The 26618-nt window shown below is 38.7% G+C and overlaps 2 protein-coding genes and 1 pseudogene across 4 annotated transcripts; 2 read left to right on the top strand and 1 right to left on the bottom strand.

Annotated features, from left to right (window-relative positions):
* Window positions 1–370: 370 nt before the first annotated feature.
* LOC114854720 (cytochrome P450 2J4-like) lies at window positions 371–5985 on the bottom strand. Of its 3 annotated transcripts, XM_029149359.3 has the most exons (10): window positions 5841–5985; window positions 3855–3967; window positions 3587–3752; window positions 3302–3451; window positions 2539–2699; window positions 2127–2303; window positions 1904–2042; window positions 1626–1813; window positions 1356–1497; window positions 371–1178 (listed from the first exon to the last, which is right to left on the bottom strand). In XM_029149359.3, the coding sequence occupies exons 3-10, from the start codon at window positions 3672–3674 to the stop codon at window positions 1003–1005; spliced, it is 1221 nt and encodes a 406-aa protein (XP_029005192.2). In that variant the 5' UTR covers window positions 3675–3752; window positions 3855–3967; window positions 5841–5985; the 3' UTR covers window positions 371–1002. The 3 variants fall into 3 exon arrangements, with proteins under 3 accessions (XP_029005192.2, XP_029005191.2, XP_055364380.1); XM_029149358.3 differs by lacking the exon at window positions 5841–5985 and having other exon boundaries at window positions 3587–3770; window positions 3855–4117; XM_055508405.1 differs by lacking the exon at window positions 5841–5985 and having other exon boundaries at window positions 3855–4114.
* A 3435-nt stretch (window positions 5986–9420) lies between these two features.
* On the top strand, window positions 9421–15282 carry LOC114854735 (cytochrome P450 2J4-like; annotated as a pseudogene).
* Window positions 15283–17278: 1996 nt separating this feature from the next.
* Window positions 17279–25231, top strand: LOC114854721 (cytochrome P450 2J4-like). Its single transcript, XM_029149362.3, has 9 exons — window positions 17279–17702; window positions 19447–19609; window positions 19690–19842; window positions 20479–20639; window positions 21258–21443; window positions 22269–22404; window positions 22495–22682; window positions 22751–22892; window positions 22973–25231. The coding sequence occupies exons 1-9, from the start codon at window positions 17502–17504 to the stop codon at window positions 23146–23148; spliced, it is 1506 nt and encodes a 501-aa protein (XP_029005195.1). The 5' UTR covers window positions 17279–17501; the 3' UTR covers window positions 23149–25231.
* The last annotated feature ends 1387 nt before the right edge of the window (window positions 25232–26618 follow it).

The following is a 26618-nucleotide window of genomic DNA, read 5'->3' as shown; positions in this document are numbered from 1 at the left end:
TGACACTCACACTGTACCTCAATGAGCTGCAGGTGAAGTCTGGGGGGGTCTATTCGGTGAAGGTCTCCATTTATAGGCAAAGCCCACGGACCTGACGGGAAGTTTTCGGGACTCTGTTCTTCCAAACAGAAGAAAAACACAGAAATATGAAAACACTGCTGCCATTGATCCAGTCTAAACCCAGAGAAGTGTGTAACGTCTCCATCTGCTCTCTGAGTGATAACTATGCCACCAGGGTAAGGGCAGTAGATCCAACACTCTCACAATATCCAAAGTTCTTCAAAATAAAAGCCGTTAGGAAAAAGCCTAATCCTAACAAGTTAATGAAAATGTAATTACTGTAAGTAAAAACATACTGTAGACACTAGGACACATTATCTTTGCATCTCACTTTATTCTAGTTAATATAATTTTATCATTCATAAATTGTTACAGACCAGTTGGTGTAAAAATCAACAGAAACAGTCTGTGGCCATTTCTAACAGAAACCTTGTGACAAAGTCTAGTTTATTCACATTAAGCCTATTGACAATGTGTGTTGGAACAGATGTTATTATTCAGATAAAACATTTCAACAGTCATTGGAGCCTAGATGGAGAATTTAAACTCATTTAAACATCTTATCTTTCATCTTTGTGTACACAACATTCTCTCTTCTTCTCTCTTCTTCTCTATTTTTTTATATTCCTCGCTAACTAATAAAAAATACACCATCCTCTTGTTTCCATTTTTAAAAAATATTATTGATTAGGCACTTTAATATTTTCTTCTTAATTTCCGTTAAAGAGCAATAATGCGTAATACTTTTTAGCCACACGTGCATGTGCTTTGTAAAAATAAGGTGACAACAGTACATATTAATAATCCAGAGAGTTACAGAGAGTGGTTGTGTCAACACGATGAACAACAAAAATGATAACAAATCGTAACAGTGATAACATTAATAATGTACTGTAGGACAGAAGTTAGAAACTACTTTATATTATTTTACTTTAGGACATTTCATCGTGGTACAGCACAGAGGCGATACGGTTTGGGACAACGAGTTGCTCCAAGGATGAACTCCAGACTGGGCTGCTCTCCAGGAGCTGGTGAGAAGGAGAACCTCTGAAGGAGGGAGGTGAAGAAGAGGAACAGCTCCATCCTGGCCAGTTGTTCCCCGAGACACACACGCTTACCTGAGAACACACAACACTACATGAGCTGATTCACACAAAAGAGAACAAGCTTCTGTTGAACAACTATAGTGAACACAGGATAAACAGTATTGCTTTCATATTTATTTTGCTTATTCAATTTATTTAACGTATATTAATCAACCAGTAGCGAAGTATTTAGTATTAGCTGTGACTCACCTGCTGCAAAAGGAAGGAAGGCCTCTCTCTTCCTAAATTTACCATCCTGGTCTAGAAAGTGTTGAGGGTTGAAGGAGTGTGGAGTTTCCCACATTGACTCATCGTGTAGGACAGAGTTTAAAGAAGCTAAGATCTTGGTGCCCTGAGGAAATAATATTGAAGGAAAAGGTGGTTGCAAGTACCAACACATTTACCTCGAAAAAACATAAAAAGGATCTTTTCTGAAGTACAATAAGTATGGTAATTGCTTCTCAGTTGTCTGTCCTCTACCTTTGGGATGGTGTAGTTGTTAAGGATAGTGTCTTTGCTTGTCATGTGAAACACACCAACTGGTACGATATCACCAAATCTCTGGATCTCATGGATGACAGCATTAGTGTAGGGCATGTTGTCTCTGTCAGACACAGAAGGTTGTCTGGAGGAACCAACCACAGCATCTATCTCAGCCTGGACTCGCTCTGTTCACAGTGAAAACAGGAAACAGTGAATCTGTGAACTGTGTATGATGTCAAGATGTTCAAGAGTAAACACAAGGCAGACAAACACACCTTGTATGTGAGGGTAGTAGATCATGTACAACAGTCCCCAGTGTAAAGTAGTGGTGGTAGTTTCAGTTCCTGCCATAAAGAGGTCCAGTGTGCAAAAACACAAGTTGTTTGAATCAAAACCGGATTTTTTGTCTTCCTTCTGTGTGAGAGAAAGAGATGGAAATGAAATAAATCAGACTGTCTGACCTCTTTAAACATAATAAATGTGCTGACGAACACTCACCTCTCCCATTTCTATGAGGAAGGAGTCAATGTAGTCTCTGGGTGAGGAAGGGTCCAAGGTTTCTTTGTGCTCTTTGATCTTGAACTTTGCAAAGTTAATCATTTTTGGTAACAGTACAAAAGTCCTCTTGTGAGGTCCAGGCAGCCACTTCATCAACCAGGGCAGCGCATTATAGATCTATAGAACAGACAGGAAGTGTCACATAAAGACATACACTTTTACTGTACAAGGAATAGACATGTGGGACTTCTTATAATATCTTGAAGGATTTTTTCCATTGTACGGACAATAAAGAAAACTCCACACGACTTTCTCACCACTCAAGACTTCTCTGATCTGAGGAACTTTGACATTTTTATGGAAGTCATAAATGATTCAAATAAGACTATTGCACATGCATAGGTGGACTCACCTGCATCCACAGACCTCTTCGTAGTAGCACAAACTCATTTAAGGTCTGAAGTATAGACTGGTACTGTTTGTCATTATACTCATACCGCTCCCCAAACACAAGGCAGCAGATGATGTTGGACACAGCATTGTTTATCAATGACTGGACACTGAAAGGCTTTCCTGTTGAATAAAGACAATACATAGTATACAGGGAAACACCAAAACTTAGCAAATCGTTTAATTTTATTTTTTGATCCCTCACTGGGGAAACTGGTTTTCCTCATTTTATCTCATCCACCAACTGGGAGCAGTGGGCTCCAGCTATGTTGGCTGAGGAGCTGGCAGGACATATAAGGACACATTCAGGACACATTCTATCATGTCTTTCCTTAAATCCCTTCCTGCACCTCCTGTCTGACCAGTCTGTCATTACTCTCATCTCTGGTTGGTTTTTATTCTATTAAAGATTATTCATTTACCTAACTTGTTTAAAGGTTGGGTAACATGCTTTAATCCCACTCCTTGAGCTAAAATATTGCATTTGTTAGTGAGTCAGGTGACTTTATGGCAGCTTCCACTGTGGAGTGCCGATAGGATTTATTAGCCCTACAAACAGAGGAACTGTAGTATTTCCAAGAAATGAGCCTCTTCTGAACATAAATCTGTATTTTTCAAGTTTTATCAAGTTGAGACCAAGAAACCTCATTAGACAAGTGCACTGCTTTAATAATTCATTTGAGCTGATTAATTGTGGTTTTTAGATTAAAAAAAATCTTTGGTACCTTGGTGAAGTGCTAGAGCCTCAGTGAGATAGTGACACTCCTGCTGGATGCACAGCTCCAGAGTCTTCTTACCCAAACCAAAGTTCCTGAGAGTGTGAAGAGCAAACCTCCTCTGGTGCCTCCATGGAGAACCATTGGACATCACAAGACCTTCAGGAAAAAAAACAAACCCAATGACACCTAAATAAATTGGAAATAAATGACACCACAAACATGCTAATTTACTGTATGAATTGAATGTGTTGTGACCTTAACTGAATACATTCATTTCTTGTTAAACACTACCTTTGTTCTTATTAGCATAGTCTTCAAATGCTGGAGTGGTGGGTCGTTCAGTGTAGTCTTCTCCATTGTCAACCAGGGCTTCTCTCATCAGCTTGTAGCCGTTAATGACTACAACTCTTCCACCGAACAGACGAAGGCTGAAAACATTTCCATATTTCTCTGCAAACTTAGCAAAAACAGGGGACTGAAAGTTCAGTTGTCAATCTTGCATATCTCTAATGAGGTCAAGATTTGTTTAACAAGGATTCAAACCCTAATATATACCTACCTCGATGAACTGCAGGTGAAGTCTGGAGGGTCTGATGCGGTGAAGGTCTCCAATTACTGGCAGAGCCCACGGACCTGGAGGGAAGTTTTTCGGGGCTCTGTTTTTCCAAACATCTGCCAACAGCAGAAAAACAAATAGAAATATTAAAAGACTGCTGCCATTGATCCAGTCTAAACCCAGAGCGCTGTGTAAGGTCTCCATCTGCTCGTTGAGCAATAACTGCAGTACTATGAGCTATTGTGTCAAAGGTATATGCCTTCAGAATAAAAGCCCATATGACTAAGCCTGATGTTGAAAACAAGTTGTAAATTTTGCACCTTGTGCAAAGTCTTCATTAACTACTATACTGGGGGGTTGGGGTTTTTTTAGTTTGGTGTATGACACATTTTCAAGTATCAAAATTGCAAAGTTTATTCAAATGAACATAATGCCATTTGTATTACTAGGTTACAATGATGGTCTAAAGAGCATTACTTTAACAGTGATGGTCTCTGTATGACTCATCACAACTGTAATTATAAAGGAAATTAGATTTTTGTGTTGATGAAACTAATAAATAATCTTTACTTTTACAAAATGACCTGTGCTTTTTCATTTCATTTTTTCACCGCATCAGACCCTCCAGACTTCACCTTCAGTTCACTGAGGTATAAGTCCAGACATACAATAGTTACACACAGTTACAGTTTGTATGTCATGGGTACAGTATGTGTCACTTAATAGACTGTTTGAGGCTTTGTTTCTCTCAACAACTCTGAGTGGCTCAACTAGGCCCACATGTGTTTTGCTCTAGGTTCTTGCAACATACTGTAAAATACCGATAACTCTGGAAAAACAGAAAACTCTGCTCATTTCAACTAAAGAATAATCTTTGCCATTTGGCAGGTTACGGTTGTAAACTCCCAGGAGAAAACCTGTAAGAAATGAGAATTTTCTAAGACACTGAGTAGTTTCAAAGGCATTAGTATTGTATTACTTCGGCAGCTGAAGGCATATGATTCCCTTAAAATCAACATCATTAAATCTGCCACAACAATGATCCATCCATCCATCTTCTTAACCGCTTACTCCCTAGTGCGGGGTCACGGGGGTGCTGGAGCCTATCCCACGTGCAAACTCCACACAGAAAGGCACCAGGGCCACCTCCGGGAATCGAACCCAGAACCTTCTTGCTGTGAGGCGACAGTGCTACCCACCGCACCACCGTGCCGCCCCACAACAATGATGTTTAGAATAAAGATATTTACAGAGTGGTTCATTTTTGCTGATTTCAGTCGACTGTCAGTGCCCTTTCTGACGCTGATCACACACTTATCACACCCTCATGAGCCGACTGTCAGCAGCCCCCCTGCTTGGTCTGTCTGAGGAAGATGTTAAAAATGTTAATGAGGCTTCCCCCATTTTAGTACCAAAGACGCAATTCCAGGGTAAAACCAAAAGGTTGAGCTTTAGTATCTGACCTGTATGACTGTACATCTGACCTGGGTCAAATAATATAAAGTATAGGCACAGTTCTGAGAACAGGAAATATACCTGATAATGTCAGCTCTACACTGTTTGCTAGTGTTTGTGTGCTAAGTTTATTTTTGAGTGTAGAATCATAACTGAATGTGTGTAATTTCAACACTGAATAACAACAATAAATCTCTGTCTGTTTTCAGTTTGCAAAGAAGTATGGAAACGTTTTCAGCCTTCGTCTCTTTGGTGGAAGGGTTGTGGTCATTAATGGCTACAAGCTGGTGAGAGAAGCCCTGGTTGAAAGAGGAGAGGACTACACTGATCAACCCATCAAGCCGGCATTTAAAGAGTTGGTTAAGAATACCGGTGTGTGCTGCACCTTTTTAAAAATCCTATTCATACAGTATTTGTGTGCACATAGGCAACATTTAGTTTTAAAAGCGTTCTCCTAAAAAAAATAAAATACAAATAACACAATAATTTGATCCCTGAGCAACAGCATCAGCAGCAAAGTAAAGATTCACTAACTTTTAGCGTAATGCTTTACTGTTTCCAGATGGTATTTTGTTGTCCAATGGTTCCCCCTGGAGACACCGGAGGAGGTTTGCTCTTCACACTCTCAGGAACTTTGATTTGGGTAAGAAGACTCTGGAGCTGTGCATCCAGCAGGAGTGTCACTATCTCACTGAGGCTCTAGCACTTCACCAAGGTACCAAACATCATTTTGGTTTAATAAATGTATTAATTAATCATTAGTGTCAGAATCATACTATCACTACAATCTTTGCTCCAAATCTACATTGGGAAATCAGGTGCTTGAAAGTTCATGTGATTCACTCTTTGGTACGTGGTCCAAAACATACACAAACATACTGAAACCATTTGGACTAAAATGATTTCTCATGAGCTGATGTGAGTTTGTTCCTGCAGCTGGTGCAGGTTTGTGAGTACGGTCACTGAGCACAGAAGTTACCTTCATGTGTTGTCCTTCAGTGTTTAATCAGTCACTGAACCATCAACATGAACTGTTCACGGTGTAATTGTTTGAGAACATGTTGATATGTTGAGCAGTTGATGGTTATTTATTCTGCTACTCTATTTTGCAACTTGCCCCGTTTTTTTCTTAGGTTCTCTGATAACCTTGTGTATATGGTTGACTGCATTTAGGAATCAAAGTTGTGTCAGTTTAGAAACTTACATTAGAAAGATGTAACAGATTAAATATCCTCGTCTTTTTGTTTGACAGGAAAGCCTTTCAACGCCAAGTCATTGATAAACAACGCTGTGTCCAACATCATCTGCTGTCTGGTGTTTGGGGAGCGATATGAATACAGTGACAAGCAGTACCAGCGCATTCTTCATTGTTTTAATGAGCTAGTTCACCTGCAGGGAAGTGTCGGGACACAGGTACAGACACATGCCCCTTTGTGAACAAAATGCCGCATTCACACTAGTAAATGAACCATAAACTATGTGATAAATGTGCCAGCATTTTTATAAAACGTCCTCAGGTTCAGGCCACAGCTTTCAGGTGAGGTCCCAGCTTATTCAGGTGAGCTACAGTATTCACTCCTCACCTTTTGGTCCTGCCTGGGCCTAAAAGGTTAAGTAAAGTCATCAGTACAATAATGTAACAATGACACATTACAAGTATAATGTTCATTTACAGTAGGTATAAACTTTAAATTTACTATTTTATTTATTTTGATTCTCAACAAAGCCTGGGGCTCAATCAATAAACCTGAGCAACAATTACATTACACATATTAAAGGATATGTAACATAGATTGTTTACGGATAATTGTACTGTAGTTAAAAAGTTTCACTCTGAATAGTTGGAATTAAAGTTAAAGTTAGAAGTGAATGTACAAACAAAATGGAAAAGATGATGTGCAGTGGTGCATGCAGTGGGGTTGTTTATTTATGTACATACATATATGATATAAAGAACTAGATTAATTTACTACAACCACTAACATCAGGCTACTGTGTTTTTGAATTCTCCTGTCTGGTGTCTGTGCTTGTGGTCGCATAGATCGCCAACACTCTCCCGAGGTTGATGAAGTGGCTGCCTGGACCTCACAAGACGATCCCAGCTCTGGTAGAAGAGATAAGTTCCTTCACAAAGACCAAGATCAGAGAGCACAAAGAAACCCTGGACCCCTCCTCACCCAGAGACTACATTGACTCCTTCCTCTTAGAAATGGAAGAGGTGAGTCTGCACAAAAGAAATTACTGTATTCTTGCCCCTAATAAAACATATTTATATTTTTTAAGTATTGTATACATGAAACAAGCATAGGATTTCAAATTATTGTGTTTTTTGAAATAAACAAACGCAAATATGTAAAAAAATTAAATAACCTTTACTTAAACCTATGAAATAGGTTCGTCTTTAGTGTCATGCCGTTAAATTACATAACTTAGAAATAAAGGATTACTTTAAGTTAATGCAATTTTTTACATAAACCTTAGGTTTTGTTTAAATACCTGATGTACATGTAATGAGGAATTTCATAATAACATTAACTATTTAATGAGTTTATGGTTATATGACATATCTATATAAAATGAGATACTGGATTCAACTACTGTAGGTTGAAACTGATAATCTCATATTGTCCACACTGAAGCTATAGCCACTGAGCCATTGGAGCACTATTTACCAAAAGTGTTGAAGGAGTTGGTACATTATTGGAAAAACAATAGCAGTAATAGCTAGCCTAGCTGTTTAATTTTGAATTATGTTTATATATTATATTTCAGTGGTCATTAGTAACCAATCAACCTTATTTTATACTTATATTTATATACAGTGTAACATTTTTAAAATATCGTACACAATATCAATACATGTCACCTCTTACATAATATTTATATGATGAAATTAAATTGAAAATTTACATGTAACTAAATTAAATGAAGTTTTAGGCCTTATTATTTTTTTGAATGTGTTTTCACTTTGGTCTAGTTAACAAAGAGTCTAAAGAACTAAGAAATTGTACTTCCTAGTACAGCACTGTATATTATTCTGGTTTCTGTCATACAGAAGGAAGACAAGTGTTCTAGATTTGATTTAAACAACTTGTGCTTTTGCACACTGGACCTGTTTGGTGCTGGAACTGAAACTACCACCACTACTTTACACTGGGGACTGTTGTACATGATCCACTACCCTCACATACAAGGTGTGTTTGTCTGCCTTTTGTTTACTCTTGAACATCTTGACATCACACAGTTCACAGACTCACTGTATCCTGTTTCCACTGTGAACAGAGCGAGTCCAGGCTGAGATAGATGCTGTGGTTGGTTCCTCCAGACAATCTTCTGCGTCTGACAGAGACAACATGCCCTACACTAATGCTGTCATCCATGAGAAGAACGTCCTCATCTTGTAATAATCTAATATATAATATGTTAAAGCACAGTTTTCAAAAAGGTTGTCTGACTGGTACCTTTTTTTTTTTTTACAAATCAATGAACTTAAATAAAAGCAACCAGGTAATCACAGTCTTGTCAGACAGGAGGTGCAAGAAGGGATTCATGCTCTTATGAATTACTCGCTTGGTGGCTCAATGGGCCTAGAATGTAAGCGTTCCTAGGTCAAACCTATGTTTCAGTCACATGGTTTGTCCTGCCATCTCCCCAGTCAACATCGCTGGAGCCCACTGCTCCCAGTGGGAGACGGGTTGAAATAAGGGGAACCCATTTCCCCACTGAGAGATCAAAAAATGAAATTAATGGTTTGTTGAGTTTAAGTGTTTCCCTGTGACAATTGTTTATGCAAAGAATTGGATCCAGATGAAGAAATGCTTTGATTTATTGAATCCATGACATTTATTTTTCAAACTGTGGCAGAAAACTGAAATATTGTAAATATTGCTGAAAAGACATGTAAAGAACAACACAGGCCTGGTACAATTTTTAAGATCTAAGGACTGATAGCAAAATGAAGATTTTTGTAGAGGAGTGTCACACAGGTGCTATGGTGAGTTCATACTGGTCTTACTGGTTTCTAATAGATAGGAACAGATGGTTTCTCTTTGGTCACCAAAGGTAGAATTGAATGACATCAGTGGTAACTGTTTTGCAAAAGGGAGGGAAAATGTCTCAAATCAATGAGAACGCCTTTTCACATTTGCTACATGTGTCTGATGCTCTGCTGGAATAGTGATGATGAAGACTAAGTAGAACCTAATTATGTAAAACAGTTTAATGCGAAAATTAAAAACCGTAACAGACAGACATGGAAAAGAGGTGAGGACTGAATCACATACTGTAACAGTAACGACACAAAACACAATGGGAAAGAGTCACTAACAGATGCACAGACAGGGAACAGGGAGTAACATGAAGTCAGACAAGCCTCGACAGACTGGAGCACAAAAGGCAAAATCCATGACAACGTGGGTTTAGACTTACAGCAGTCTACCCTGTCCTCTGGACTTTTGTTAGCGTCATCTTGGTTTGCTGTTGTTTGTCATGTAAGTTTGTAATCAGTTTGATTAGCGTCATCGTTTTGAGTGTTTTAATTAGTATTATAGGGTCTAGTTTGTGCACAGTCCCTGTCGGTTCGCCTAATGGTGATACGTGGTGCCTTGGTGATGTTCTCTGATGTCTGGTTTGTACTTGTGCAATCTTTCTGTGTCTATTAAAGTAGTTGCCATGTTATTTTCTTAGTTTGACCTCACTCACTTACAGTATTACATAATGTTTTCGCATTTAGTAGTCAGTTTTTGTTCCTCTTTATGTTTATGTAGATCAATTTATATGTTTTTCCTGCTTAGCAGTGTTTTAAGTTGGTTATAATTTACTTGTTTGCCTTTGTTCCTGTTCGTATTTTATTATTTGATTAAATCGTAACTGGTTAAATCAAAAACAGGCCATATACAAAATGGCCTGTGCTTTCAATTTTTTTTTTTTTTTTGTTATTTTATAATCCTTCTTGGATCTGGAGCTTTTTTTATGGTACCTTTTTACTCGTAGTTAATAATTACACAGTACATTGTAATCATTCTTAACAGGTTTCCAGCCTGTTTTCCTCTACTTATCTAGGACCTACCCAGGCTGACAACTGGAGGCCGGGGTAGGTCCTAGATAAGTAGATAAGTCTCTTCAGATATTGCTTTTAACAAGGCTTATTCCTTTGACATAAAATTACTACACAATTTTATTTTGAAAGTGAGAAAACAGGAATAGTGAAAAACAGGAATACTTTTTAAAAAGTGTTTGGATAAACAATTTTTTGACTGAACACTGTGAAGAGTCAGTTATTATAAATCAGTGATCAGATGGAGACTTTACACAGTGCTGTGGGTTTAGACTGGATCAATGGCAGCAGTGTTTTAGTGTTTCTGTGTGTTTTTCTGCTGTTGGCTGGTCTTTGGAAGAACAGAGGCCCAAAAAAACTTCCCTCCAGGTCCGTGGTCCCTGCCTGTGATTGGAGACCTTCATCGCGTCATATTCGGCAACCTTCATCTGCAGCTCACTGAGGTATGAGTTCAGACGTTTTTACAGTTTGTATGTTGTTGGAACTGTACATGTAAAAGTCACTCAGTTGCCACCAGATGTGGTTTAGATTCTGTTCTGGGACTAAAAAAGTTTTTCTTTGGGTTCTTCCTGCATCTCAGTTTTAGGAGCCATCCATTGGCAGATTTTCAGTCATAATCCTGTGTTTAATTGAAAAGAGTCAAGGTGCATGCATCGAAAGTCATCCGCTGAACTCAATCTGATCATTAGAAGCCCACTTTGGTACAGTATGCCACCCCAGGATTTTCTCTGGCCCCCTGCCCACCCCATTGAAAATTTTCTGGGGGCGCCACTGCTCCAAGTGGCTTGATTGGTCGCATGTGTTTTGCTCTGGATTCATTCAACATTGATTAACCCCAGAATCCTTGGGATTTGACAGTTTGCCACTGTAACTGTAACTGTAATTATATATAAGATTCATTTTTTTGTTATTACTGAGCCATTAAATATTATGAGGCATCAGTCCTGTATTACTTGGGCAGCTATTACAAGACATACTGTACGATTGATTGAAAAATGTGTATTACATTTAGAATAAAACTATTCCAGAAGCTCCATCCATAGGTAAAACATGATTCAGTATGCTGCCTGTGTTTGGTGAGGTTTTAATCCTGCTTAGATAAAAGTCAAATGAAACGAAACAGTTTGTCAATGTAACACTGAACAACAACAACAATAATAATAATGCTCTGTTTATGTTTGTTAGTTTGCAAAGAGGTATGGAAAAGTTTTCAGCCTTCGGCTGTTTGGTGGAAGGGTTGTGATCATTAATGGTTACAAGCTGGTGAGAGAAGCCCTGGTTGAAAATGGAGAGGACTACACTGATCGGCCCACCTTGCCGGCATATGTTGGAATAATTAAGAGAACTGGTATGTGCTGCATCTCTTAACAGAAAATGAACTATTTTAAAGATTAATTAACTCATAGTGCCATTTTTTGCTGTTTCCAGAGGGTCTTTTGAGGGCAATGATTCCTCCTGGAGACACCAGAGGAGGTTTGCTCTTCACACTCTCAGGAACTTTGGTTTGGGTAAAAAGACTCTGGAGCTGTGCATCCAGCAGGAGTGTCACTATCTCACTGAGGCTCTAGCACTTCACCAAGGTACCTATTATCATTTTGGTTTAATAAATGTATTAATTAATCATTAGTGTCAGAATCATACTACTGCATCACTACAATCTTTGCTCCAAATCTACATTGGGAAATCAGGTGCTTGTGCAAAAGTTCATGTGATTCACTCTTTGGTACGGTGTCCAAAACGTACACAAACATACTGAAACCATTTGGACTAAAATGATTTTTCATGAAGCTCTAACGCTTCACCAAGGTACCAAACATCATTTTGTAATAACGGTTAGATATCTGTTGACTTCTGTCAAAATATGTTCTGTGCCTCAGAATGAAAGTCAGCTGCAGTCAGCACTTCTTGGTCTTTGGTCAGGTAGATTTTTGTTCAAAGTGTTTATTAGGAGTGGTCCATTGTCTTTTGTCAGGCTAAGTTGGCTTTGGTATGGCGTCAAAAAATGCAGTAAAACATATTGAGACCATTTAGACCAAACTGATATATGTCTGTTCCATCATGATTTCACATGTTGCTGATGTGTGTTTGTTCTTGCAGCTGGTGCAGATGTGTGCATGGTAACTGAGCACAGAGGTTAATATCATGTGTTGCCCTTTAGTGTCTGATCAGTCACTGAACCATCAATGTAAACACAAATGGTGTAATTATTTGAGCACTTTGAGGGGATGTTGACCAGTTAATGACTTTTTATTCTGGTACAGTTTTGCAACATCGATCGTTATTTTCTTAGTCTCAACATAAGCCAGAACATGTAGGTCTGAAAAGTTCACAGGTTCCCTGATCACAGCGTGTTGATTTTATAAATGTACAATAAATGCAGTTGGTTTGTCTAAATATTCTCTCTTTATTTGACAGGAAAGCCTTTCAACGCCCAGTCATTGATAAACAACGCTGTGTCCAACATCATCTGCTGCCTGGTGTTTGGGGAGCGATATGAATACAGTGACAAGCAGTACCAGCGCATTCTTCATTGTTTTAATGAGATAGTTCACCTGCAGGGAAGTGTCGGGATACAGGTACAGACACATGCCCATTGTGAACAATATGCCGCTTGCACACTAGTATATAAACCATGAGATCGACACATCAAATGTTTTCTGAAACATGTACATGTACTATAACAATGATAACAAGTATAATGTCTACTTCATGTATGAGGTAGACCGAATGAAACTGGATTTCCTCAGTGGCTCAATCTCTAACATACTGTAAAAAACAAGTTAGAGTCTGTAATGTGTAATCAGCATTTTACTGTATACTATTTTATCCAGTGATTATCATCAAAGCTTGGTGGTCAAATGATAAACCTAAACAAGTAATGTTTAATAGGACATTAAAGATAAATCAGACGTCAAAGAATTTCTACAATAGATTGTTTTACAGACAAATGTAATGTAGTTAAAAACGTTTAACTCTGAATAGTAAGAAGTGCATGTACAAACAAGAGATGTGAGAAACTGAAGTATAAACACCCAAAATGTGCGTTTACACGGATTTACTGTACATTTTTTTATTACCGTGTAAAAATACATGAAATGAATCACTAAATTATTTGACTACAACCATCTACAGTAGCATGAAGTTACTGTGTTTTTCAATTCTCCTGTCTGGTGTCTGTGCTTGTGGTTGCATAGATCGCCAATATATTTCCAAGGCTGATGAAGTGGCTGCCTGGACCTCACAAGACGGTCATCGCTCTGCTACATGAGATATTTGCCTTCATAAAGACCACCTCCTCACCCAGAGACTACATCAATTCCTTCCTCATAGAAATGAGAGAAATGGGAGAGGTAGTTTACAACAAGTCTAAAGAATTTGTAGCTACACTAGTTCAATCCCTTACGTGGGGTCACGGGGGGTCTGGAGCTTATCCCAGCTGGCTATGGGCTGGCGAGAGGTGGGGTACACCTCTCGCCAGGAAGTGGAATTGGAATCAAACCAAGGATTTTCTCGTTGTGAGGCGACACTGCTAGCCACTGCATCACCCCATATTGGTCGCTAATATCATATCGTACTGATATTTGTTGAGACTTTGATTCTAACCCTTTCTTTCTTCTCGTCAGACATTGTGAAAATTATGATAAAACATTCTGTCCATATGAACCATTATGACATAAACACTTCACTTTAGCACAATCACTGTACCGTGTGCGCCTCTTGAACCCCGTGCAAGATTAAGATACAGTAACTAAGTCTGTGTCATCTCCTCTGCATTCACGCCAGCCCTGTCCCATAATGCCACAGTAAAAAGACATGAAATCAAAATAAAAGTGTGAAGATACATTTTACCTATGTACTGGCATTAGGAAATTATTTTGAATGAAATCTTGACAACTTAATAATAATCATACAGTAGATTTACAAAAGGAGAACAACAACAGTTTCCCAATACATAGTAACCTAAAAAGTAGTGTCTTAGACACTTACAGAACTGATTCTTGCTAATATATTATTCTGGTTTCTGTCAAACAACAGAAAGACAATGATTCCAGTTTCTATTTGAACAACTTGTGTTTTTGCACACTGGACCTGTTTGGTGCTGGAACTGAAACTACTACCACTACTTTACACTGGGGACTGTTGTACATGATCCTCTACCCTCACATACAAGGTGTGTTTGTCTGCCTTGTGTTTACTCTTGAACATCTAAACTTCATACACAGTTCACAGATTCACTGTTTCCTGTTTCCACTGTGAACAGAGCGAGTCCAGGCTGAGATAGATGCTGTGGTTGGTTCCTCCAGACAACCTTCTGTGTCTGACAGAGACAACATGCCCTACACTAATGCTGTCATCCATGAGATCCAGAGACTGGGTAACATCATACCACTTAATGTGCCTCGCATGACGAGCAGAGACACTGTCCTCGACAGGTTCACAATCCCAAAGGTAACAATCCCTCTGCTTGCTGTAAATACATTTGGGTTCAAGATCAAAATTAATATGAATATTTTTAGGGCACAATAGTTCTGGCAACACTAAACTCTGTTCTTAATGATGAGTCCATGTAGGAAACTCTACACTCCTTCAATCCTCAACACTTTCTGGAACCTAATGGTAAATTCAGAAAAAGAGACGCCTTCATTCCCTTCTCAGCGGGTGAGTCAGTATAAAGGTTTGTGATAAAACGAAGCCTCTTACAGCTGTGAATCAGCTCATGTAGTGTTGTGTGTCCTCAGGTAAGCGTGTGTGTCTCGGGGAACAACTGGCCAGGATGGAGCTGTTCCTCTTCTTCACCTCCCTCCTTCAGAGGTTTTCCTTCTCACCAGCTCCTGGAGAGCAGCCCAGACTGGAATTCATCCTTGGAGCCATTCACTTACTGTACCTAAACCGTACCACGTCTGTGCTGTACCACGATGAACCATCTCTGTGTCCCAACAAAGTAATCACTCTGATCTACAGGTACTGGAACATGTGGTGGAGCTGCTCCACACCCTCCTCTAAATGGTTCCCAGAATGACCTAAAGCAATGAGAGTGAGTTGTTCTGTGCTCTACCACAATAAACTGCCTTATACTAAATGATTTCTGTGTCACCATATAATTAATTACCTGTGTGTCATTGTCTTTAATTTGGTGGTCAAGATATCATTATGTATTCGTTATACTGTTGTTGACTCATATTTTTTGTCATAAACATATTTGTTTCTCATCAACCCATATTTCACCTTCCATTTCCTGTCTATTATTCCTGGATAACGTCTTCATCTTGTAATAATTTAATATATAATAAGTTAAAGCAAAGTTAAAGTTTTGTTTTCAAAAAGGTTGTCTGACTGGTACCTTTTTTTTTGTACAAATCAATAAACTTAAATAAAAGCAACCAGGTAATCATAGTCTTGTCAGACAGGAGGTGCAAGAAGGGATTCGTGCTCTTATGAATTACTCGCTTGGTGGCTCAATGGGCCTGGAATGTAAGCGATCCCAGGTCAAGCCTTTGTTTCAGTCACATGGTTTGTCCTGCCATCTCCCCAGTCAACATCGCTGGAGCCCACTGCTCCCAGTGGGAGACGGGTTGAAATAAGAGGAACCCATTTCCCCACTGAGAGATCAAAAAATGAAATTAATGGTTTGTTGAGTTTAAGTGTTTCCCTGTGACAATTGTTTATGCAAAGAATTGGATCCAGATGAAGAAATGCTTTTATTTTTATTTTTCAAACTGTGGCAGAAAACTGAAATATTGTAAATATTGCTGAAAAGACATGTAAAGAACAACACAGACCTGGTACAATTTTTAAGATCTAAGGACTGATAGCAAAATGAAGATTTTTGTGGAGGAGTGTCAAACAGGTGCTATGGTGAGTTCATACTGGTCTTACTGGTTTCTAATAGATAGGAACAGATGGTTTCTCTTTGGTCACCAAAGGTAGAATTGAATGACATCAGTGGTAACTGTTTTGCAGAAGGGAGGGAAAATGTCTAAAATCAATTTCACATTTGCTACATGTGTCTGATGCTCTGCTGGAATAGTGATGATGAAGACTAAGTAGAACCTAATTATGTAAAACAGTTTGTTGCGAAAATTAAAAACCGTAACAGACAGACATGGAAAAGAGGTGAGGACTGAATCACATACTGTAACAGTAACGAAACAAAACACAATGGGAAAGAGTCACTAACAGATGCACAGGCAGGGAACAGGGAGTAACATGAAGTCAGACAAGCCTCGACAGACTGGAGCACAAAAGGCAAAATCCATGACAACGTGGGTTTAGACTTACAGCAGTCTACCCTGTCCTCTGGACTTTTGTTAGCGTCATCTTGGTTTGCTGTTGTTTGTCATGTAAGTTTGTAATCAGTTTGATTAGCGTCATCGTTTTGAGTGTTTTAATTAGTATTATAGGGTCTAGTTTGTGCACAGTCCCTGTCGGTTCGTCTAATGGTGATACGTGGTGCCTTGGTGATGTTCTCTGATGTCTGGTTTGTACTTGTGCAATCTTTCTGTGTCTATTAAAGTAGTTGCCATGTTATTTTCTTAGTTTGACCTCACTCACTTACAGTATTACATAATGTTTTCGCATTTAGTAGTCAGTTTTTGTTCCTCTTTATGTTTATGTAGATCAATTTATATGTTTTTCCTGCTTAGCAGTGTTTTAAGTTGGTTATGACTTGTTTGCCTTTGTTCCTGTTCGTATTTTATTATTTAATTAAAACGTAACTGGTTAAATCATACTGTATTTGTGTATTATTTCTGGGAAAGGTTTACAAAATGGACTGTGCTTTCATTTATTTCTTTTTTTAATTATTTTATAATCCTTCTTGGATCTGGAGCTTTTTATATGGTACCTTTTTACTCGTAGTTAATAATTACACAGTACATTGTAATCATTCTTAACAGGTTTCCAGCCTGTTTTCCTCTACTTATCTAGGACCTACCCAGGCTGACAACTGGAGGATCCGCTTCTTTAGATATTGCTTTTAACAAGGCCTATTCCGTTGACATAAAATTACTACACAATTTTATTTTGAAAGTGAGAAAACAGGAATAGTGAAAAACAGGAATACTTTTTAAAAAGTGTTTGGATAAACAATTTTTTGACTGAACTCTGCGAAGACTCAGTTATTATAAATCAGTGATCAGATGGAGACTTTACACAGTGCTGTGGGTTTAGACTGGATCAATGCCAGCAGTGTTTTAGTGTTTCTGTGTGTTTTTCTGCTGTTGGCTGATCTTTGGAAGAACAGAGCCCCAAAAAACTTCCCTCCAGGTCCGTGGTCCCTGCCTGTGATTGGAGACCTTCATCGCATCATATTCGGCAACCTTCATCTGCAGCTCACTGAGGTATGAGTTCAGACGTTTTTACAGTTTGTATGTTGTTGGTACTGTACATGTAAGTGTCACTCAGTTGCCACCAGATGTAGTTTAGATTCTGTTCTGGGACTGAAAAAGTTGTTCTTTGGGTTTTTGCTGCATCTCAGTTTTAGGAGCCATCCATTGGCAGATTTTCTGTCATAATCCTAACAGCAGTGAACAGCCTAAATATTTGTGTTGAAACTTGAAAAAAAAATAAAAGTGTATAAAAATTTTTTTCCAATTCAAATATAGACTGTATTTTTTTTAGTTTCAGATTTGATTTTATATTTTCTAATCTTGTTTTTTTATCTTAGAAATTTCAGAACAGGGGACAAGACTTAAATTGAGGGCCTATCAAAACATTGTATGCACATGTTACCTTAAGGAACTGTGAGAACTGGGAGGGCAAAACAACTGATACCAAAAAGAAAAAAATATCTGAAAACATCTGAATCAAACAGAAAAAAAGAACTTAAAAAAATGGAAAACTAAAAAACAATGGAAAAAAAAACGTTAATATTTTAATTGAAAAACTTTGTATTCACTTGTTTTCCTGGTTTCAATTTTAAGTTACATTTATAAATCATTTTATTTTGTTATCCAAACTCATGCCTCCAGTTTGCCTCCATACTTATTTTCAGTTGCAAAATCAAAACTTTCAAAATCAAGTTTTATCAAGCTTATTAGCTGATTCTACTGAACATCGAGTTGGATTTGTTAAGACTTCAATCAACACTCACATTCAGTGCATATACACCTTACAGGCATGTTCAATCAATAGATGGATACAAACCATAAATAAATACAAAACCCAAATGAATAAATCAATCAATTATACTGTAAGCCAATTATTAAATGAGGAGAAAACATAAATACAGTGTACACCCTTGTCTACTGTGCTGCTGCCCATCAGTTTCGATTGGCTGGGAGCAGCAAAACCTCCAACCTCCACCCGTGGGGGGCGACAATGTCCCACGTGGGGTTTAGTGCTTTGACAGAAAAATAGGTAATTGACAATAAGCAATGGGTATAACAAATGAATTTAAAAACACCTTTTTTGAATTCTGTAAGGAAGTACCATGACTGTGTGTCAATTTACAGACAATAATGTGCATAATGTGCTTTTTCAAAATGTGTTTCTCAAAATTGAGGTAAAAATGAAATGAAGTGATGTTTATTGTTCAACTGAAAAAAGTCAAGGAGCATGCATCGAAAGTCATCCGCTGAACTCAATCTGATCAATAGAAGCCCACTTTGGTACAGTATGCCACCCCACGATTTTCTCTGGCCCCCTGCCCACACCATTGAAAATTTTCTGGGGGCGCCACTGCTCCAAGTGGCTTGATTGGTCGCATGTGTTTTGCTCTGGATTTATTAAACATTGATTAACCCCAGAATCCTTGTGATTTGGCAGTTTGCCACTGTAACTGTAATTATATATAAGATTCATTTTTTTGTTATTACTGAGCCATTAAATATTATGAGGCATCAGTCCTGTATTACTTGGACAGCTATTACAAGTCATACTGTACGATTGATTGAAAAATCTGTATTACATTTAGAATAAAACTATTCCAGAAGCTCCATCCATAGGTAAAACATGATTCAGTATGCTGCCTGTGTTTGGTGAGGTTTTAATCCTGCTTAGATAAAAGTCAGATCAAATGAAACAGTTTGTCAATGTAACACTGAACAACAACAATAATAATAATGCTCTGTTTATGTTTGTTAGTTTGCAAAGAGGTATGGAAAAGTTTTCAGCCTTCGTCTGTTTGGTGGAAGGGTTGTGATCGTTAATGGTTACAAGCTGGTGAGAGAAGCCCTGGTTGAAAATGGAGAGGACTACACTGATCGGCCCACCTTGCCGGCATATGTTGGAATAATTAAGAGAACTGGTATGTGCTGCATCTCTTAGCAGAAAATTAACTATATTAAAGATTCATTGACTCATAGTCCCATTTGTTGCTGTTTCTAGAAGGTCTTGTGAGGGCAAGTGGTTCCCCCTGGAGACACCAGAGGAGGTTTGCTCTTCACACTCTCAGGAACTTTGGTTTGGGTAAGAAGACTCTGGAGCTGTGCATCCAGCAGGAGTGTCACTATCTCACAGAGGCTCTAGCGCTTCACCAAGGTACCAAACATCATTTTGTAATAACGGTCAGATATCTGTTGACTTCTGTCAAGTCATGTTCTGTGCCTCAGAATGAAAGTCAGCTGCAGTCAGCACTTCTTGGTCTTTGGTCAGGTAGATTTTTGTGCAAAGTGTGTATTAAGAGTGGTCCATTGTCTTGAGTTAGCTTTGGTATGGTTTCCAAAATGCAGTAAAATATATTGAAACCATTTAGACCAAACTGATTTATGTCTGTTCCATCATGATTTCACATGTTGCTGATGTGTGTTTGTTCTTGCAGCTGGTGCAGATGTGTGCATGGTAACTGAGCACAGAGGTTAATATCATGTGTTGCCCTTTAGTGTCTGATCAGTCACTGAACCATCAATGTAAACACAAATGGTGTAATTATTTGAACATATTGAGGGCATGTTGACCAGTTAATGACTTTTTATTCTGGTACAGTTTTGCAACATCGATCGTTATTTTCTTAGTCTCAACATAAGCCAGAACATGTAGGTCTGAGAGGTTCACAGGTTACTTGATACTGTAAGTTGTCTATACTGTTGACTGTAATTAGAAATCACAGCTGTGTGAATTTATAAATGTACAATAAATGCAGTTTGTTTGTCTAAATATTCTCTCTTTATTTGACAGGAAAGCCTTTCAACGCCCAGTCATTGATAAACAATGCTGTGTCCAACATCATCTGCTGCCTGGTGTTTGGGGAGCGATATGAATACAGTGACAAGCAGTACCAGCGCATTCTTCATTGTTTTAATGAGATAGTTCACCTGCAGGGAAGTGTCGGGATACAGGTACAGACACATGCCCATTGTGAACAATATGCCGCTTGCACACTAGTATATAAACCATGAGATTGACACATCAAATGTTTTCTGAAACATGTACATGTACTATAACAATGATAACAAGTATAATGTCTACTTCATGTATGAGGTAGATCGAATGAAACTGGATTTCCTCAGTGGCTCAATCTCTAACATACTGTAAAAAACATGTTAGAGTCTGTAATGTTTAATCAGCATTTTACTGTATACTATTTTATCCAGTGATTATCATCAAAGCTTGGTGGTCAAATGATAAACCTAAACAAGTAATGTTTAATAGGACATTAAAGATAAATCAGACGTCAAAGAATTTCTACAATAGATTGTTTTACAGACAAATGTACTGTAGTTAAAAAAGTTTAACTCTGAATAGTAAGAAGTGCATGTACAAACAAGAGATGTGAGAAACTGAAGTATAAACACCCAAAATGTGCGTTTACACGGATTTACTGTACATTTTTTTATTACCGTGTAAAAATACATGAAATGAATCACTAAATTATTTGACTACAACCATCTACAGTAGCATGAGGTTACTGTGTTTTTCAATTCTCCTGTCTGGTGTCTGTGCTTGTGGTTGCATAGATCGCCAATATATTTCCAAAGCTGATGAAGTGGCTGCCTGGACCTCGCAAGACGGTCGTTGCTCTGCTACAGGAGATAATTGCCTTCATAAAGACCAAGATCAATGAACACAACGAAACCCTGGACCCCTCCTCACCCAGACACTACATTGATTCCTTTCTCATAGAAATGAGAGAAATGGGAGAGGTAGTTTACAACAAGTCTAAAGAATTTGTAGCTACACTAGTTCAATCCCTTACGTGGGGTCACGGGGGGTCTGGAGCTTATCCCAGCTGGCTATGGGCTGGCGAGAGGTGGGGTACACCCAAAACAGGTCACCAGTCCATCACAGGGCAACACATAGACAAACAACCATTCACACACACAAATGAGCAATCAACCTAATGCGTGTTTTTTGGACCGTAGATAGAACCCGGTGAGATGTTCTTCCTTTGTGAAACCGCCCCTGGGAAACGAACCCAAGATTTTCTCGTTGTGAGGCGACACTGCTAGCCACTGCACCTAACCCTAACCCCACCCCATATTGGTCACTGATATCATATCGTACTGATATCTGTTGAGACTTTGATTCTACCCGTTTCTTTCTTTCTTTCTCCTCATCAGACATTGTGAAAATTATGATAAAACATTCTGTCCATATGAACCATTATGACATAAACACTCCTACTTTAGCACAATCACTGTACCGTGTGCGCCTCTTGAACCCCGTGCAAGATTAAGATACAGTAACTAAGTCTGTGTCATCTCCTCTGCATTCACGCCAGCCCTGTCCCATAATGCCACAGTAAAAAGACATGAAATCAAACTAAAAGTGCGAAGATGCATTTTACCTATGTACTGGCATTAGGAAATTATTTTGAATGAAATTTTGACAACTTAATAACAATCATGGTTTTACAAAAGGAGAACAACAACAGTTTCCCAATACATAGTAACCTAAAAAGTAGTGTCTTAGACACTTACAGAACTGATTTTTGCTAATATATTATTCTGGTTTCTGTCAAACAACAGGAAGACAATAATTCCAGTTTCTATTTAAACAACTTGTGCTTTTGCACACTGGACCTGTTTGGTGCTGGAACTGAAACTACTACCACTACTTTACACTGGGGACTGTTGTACATGATCCTCTACCCTCACATACAAGGTGTGTTTGTCTGCCTTGTGTTTACTCTTGAACATCTTGACATCATACACAGTTCACAGATTCACTGTTTCCTGTTTCCACTGTGAACAGAGCGAGTCCAGGCTGAGATAGATGCTGTGGTTGGTTCCTCCAGACAACCTTCTGTGTCTGACAGAGACAACATGCCCTACACTAATGCTGTCATCCATGAGATCCAGAGACTGGGTAACATCATACCACTTAATGTGCCTCGCATGACGAGCAGAGACACTGTCCTTGACAGGTTCACAATCCCAAAGGTAACAATCCCTCTGTTTCCTGTAAATACATTTGGGTTCAAGATCAAAATTAATTTCAATATTTTTAGGGCACAATAGTTCTGGCAACACTAAACTCTGTTCTTAATGATGAGTCCATGTGGGAAACTCCACACTCCTTCAATCCTCAACACTTTTTGGAACCTAATGGTAAATTCAGAAAAAGAGACGCCTTCATTCCCTTCTCAGCGGGTGAGTCAGTATAAAGGTTTGTGATAAAACGAAGCCTCTTACAGCTGTGAATCAGCTCATGTAGTGTTGTGTGTCCTCAGGTAAGCGTGTGTGTCTCGGGGAACAACTGGCCAGGATGGAGCTGTTCCTCTTCTTCACCTCCCTCCTTCAGAGGTTTTCCTTCTCACCAGGTCCTGGAGAACAGCCCAGTCTGGAGTTCATCCTTGGAGCAACTCGCTGTCCCAAACCGTACCTCCTCTGTGCTGTACCACGATGAACCATCTCTGGGTCCCAACAAATCACTGATCTACTGGAGCAGGTGGTGGAGCTGCTCCACACCCTCCTCTAAATTGGTCCCAGAATGATCTCAAGCAATCAAAGTGAGTTGTTCTGTTCTGTACCACAATAAACTGCCTTAGACTAAATGATTCAGCGGCTTCGGACGTTATCACGCCATATAATGGCCATTATCAGTGGTTATCAGCCCATACGTATGGGCCGGTAGGTGCCCATCTACCTGCTGGCAGCGGTGAATAGGTGCAGTAGATCGCTGTCATTGATCCGTAAGGTTGATCATGACCCGGATGATAGAACCAGCAGAGTCAGTAGGGGCGCAGTTGAGCGGTTGTTGTTCAGACTGGAGAATCAAAGTTTTTGATTTTGATTTATTAGCGAGCATAACTTAGCAAATAGCTAGCGGTATTGTGTTAGCTAACTGTAACCTGAAGCCCCCACCCGTTATCCAGCCCTAACCCTAACCACAATAACCTCTAAAGCTGCTTAACATAGCAACTTAGCTAGTTGCTAGCTGTTCGCGAGGAGGCAGAGCAGGCACCTACTGGCCCATACAAATGCGCTGATAAGTTCTGATCAGCCCATTCGTTGGCTGATAACATCTGAAGCGGGTAAATGAGTTCTGTTACCATATAAATAATTACCTGTGTGTCATTGTCTTTAATTTGGTGGACAAGATATCATTATTTATTCGTTATACTGTTGTTGACTCATTTTTTTTGTCATAAACATATTTTTGCTCATCAACCTATATTTAACCCTCCATTTCCTGTCTTTTATTCCTGGAGAACGTCCTCATCTTGTAATAATGTAATATATAATAAGTTAAAGCAAAGTTTTCAAAAAGGTTGTCTGACTGGTACCTTTTTTTACAAATCAATAAACTTAAAAAAAAGCAATAAACGCAACCAGATAATCACAGTCTTGTCAGAATGGAGGTGCAAGAAGGGATTTATGTCACAGAATAGATGTCCAGGTAGTGAGGTGTGCCCTTATGAATTACTCGCTTGGTGGCTCAATGGGCCTGGAATGTAAGCGATCCCAGGTCAAGCCTTTGTTTCAGTCACATGGTTTGTCCTGCCATCTCCCCAGTCAACATCGCTGCAGCCCACTGCTCCCAGTGGGAGACGGGTTGAAATAAGGGGAACCCATTTCCCCACCGAGAGATCAAAAAATGAAATTAATGGTTTGTTGAGTTTGTGTTTCCCTGTATATAATTGTTCATGCAAAGAATTGGATCCAGATGAAGAAATGCTTTGATTTATTGAATCCATTTTTTAAACAGTGGCAGAAAACTGAAATATTGTAAATATTGCTGAAAATACATGTAAACTAAAATACAGTCAAACCTATTGGAGGATGAAACACAGCCACTATTGATACTACAGCTTTAGACCTCCTACATCCACGCTGATAAAGAACAACACAGACCTGGTACCATTTTTAAGATCTAAGGACTGAAAATTGAAAGAAATGAAGATTTTTGTGGTGGAGTGTTAAACAGGTGCTATGGACGGGTTGAAATAAGGGGAACCCATTTCCCCACTGAGAGATCAAAAAATGAAATTAATGGTTTGTTGAGTTTAAGTGTTTCCCTGTGTACAATTGTTTATGCAAAGAATTGGATCCAGATGAAGAAATGCTTTGATTTATTGAATCCATGACATTTATTTTTCAATCTGTGGCAGAAAACTGAAATATTGTAAATATTGCTGAAAAGACATGTAAAGAACAACACGGACCTGGTACAATTTTTAAGATCTAAGGACTGATAGCAAAATGAAGATTTTTGTGGAGGAGTGTCAAACAGGTGCTATGGTGAGTTCATACTGGTCTTACTGGTTTCTAATAGATAGGAACAGATGGTTTCTCTTTGGTCACCAAAGGTAGAATTGAACGACATCAGTTTTTACTGTATCAATTCAATGAGAACGGCTTTACACATTTGCTGGAAACTAGTTTTGTAAAACAGTTTAACACGAAAATTAAAAACTGTTGTGGTGGAAATTTTCCATAAAGAAGTAGATGAGAGAGAGTTGTCCTTTTGTGCGATTTATTGAAATAATAAAGAAAATAAAATAATGGGGAAAGCAAATAAAAAGCATGGATGTTGATCGTGCACATCAACAAACCAAAAAACCAGCTGGGGAGATCAGTGCACACACCACGAAGGTGTGATGCAAAGAGCCCACGATCCTCAAGTTGTCTCTGCCTTTTAACCCCTTTCTCTGGCTCTGGTGGAATGTCTCTCTGCAGCAATGGAATTGTTTGCGCCACCTTATCTCGCTGTGAGTGAGAATGTTTGCTTTCTCACTTCTGCATCGTCATGTCTTGTTATCCAAAGGAAGGAACACTGAGCTTCCAAGACAAGATGCATTTGCTTTAACAGCCTTGGGTCTGGTGGGGAGTCAGATAGGATGGAGCCAGAGTCCGGGTGTAAAAGACAAACATATATCAGAAATTATTAGTCAGTCAAATGGAGCATCAGATGTTTAGACTTGATGTACGTCAGGGCACAAGAGATTATTTGTTTGTGTAAGAATGTTCAGTATTGCACCTAACCAGCACATGACGAGTGTGTTGGATAAGAAACAGCACAAGGCAAAATTTTTCCATTACATTCCCCCCTTTTGATTACACATTAATCAAACACTAAAGTAATAAAATTTTTCAAACATTGCGTTTTGTAGTAACAACCCTTACAAATGAAACAGTAAGTGTATTAAGTCAAAATTCAAAAATACACCTTCACATAAAAATGCAAGTAATTTAGGGATAAAAGGTTGGGAGCTGTTTTGGTGGGTAGTTAAACAAGAATAACCTCTGTATGAGCATGTGAAGAAAATAAGCTCATAATCATATTTGTATCAGATTATATTTTGTGATCAGATAGCCTAAGACCATCGTCAAAGTCATTAAGTGAATTAGAGTTGGGGTTTTTGAACATAGTGCATTGTGTCATTTGATACGAGAGTGTTGCTGAGGTCGCACGCATGATGAGACCTTTAACCAGTGGGATAACGCAAAAACCAAACAAGAGAATCACAGCCATCTCAATGATAAAGGAAACAGCTGCAGACATGAGAACAGATTTCCATTTTCCAGACATTTCGTCTAGCCAATTTCCAAGGGAAAGAACCTATACCAGAGTTAGCTGAGATTCTGAAGGTCGTGGAGCGCCTTCGCCACAATACCATTAGAATCAGTGTTATTCAGGATGTAAGTACAACATGCCTCTCCAAACATAACACAAACGCCTCTTTTCTCTGCTAACAACGTGTCTACGGCCATTCAATCGTAATGTAATAAATACAATTAATGTATGATAGCCATAGGTTTCCGGTGGGGTTCTGTATCATATAATCTTAAGATAGATTTCATGCTTTCGGATCTTTAATTGTACATTTGCGTCTAGAGCAAATAGGAGATTCAGGGATTTAACCAGAATGATGA

This window comes from Betta splendens, chromosome 4 (assembly GCF_900634795.4).
Source record: "Betta splendens chromosome 4, fBetSpl5.4, whole genome shotgun sequence".
NCBI classification, from domain to species: Eukaryota; Metazoa; Chordata; class Actinopteri; order Anabantiformes; family Osphronemidae; genus Betta; species Betta splendens.
This window is presented reverse-complemented; position numbering and strand designations above follow the sequence as displayed.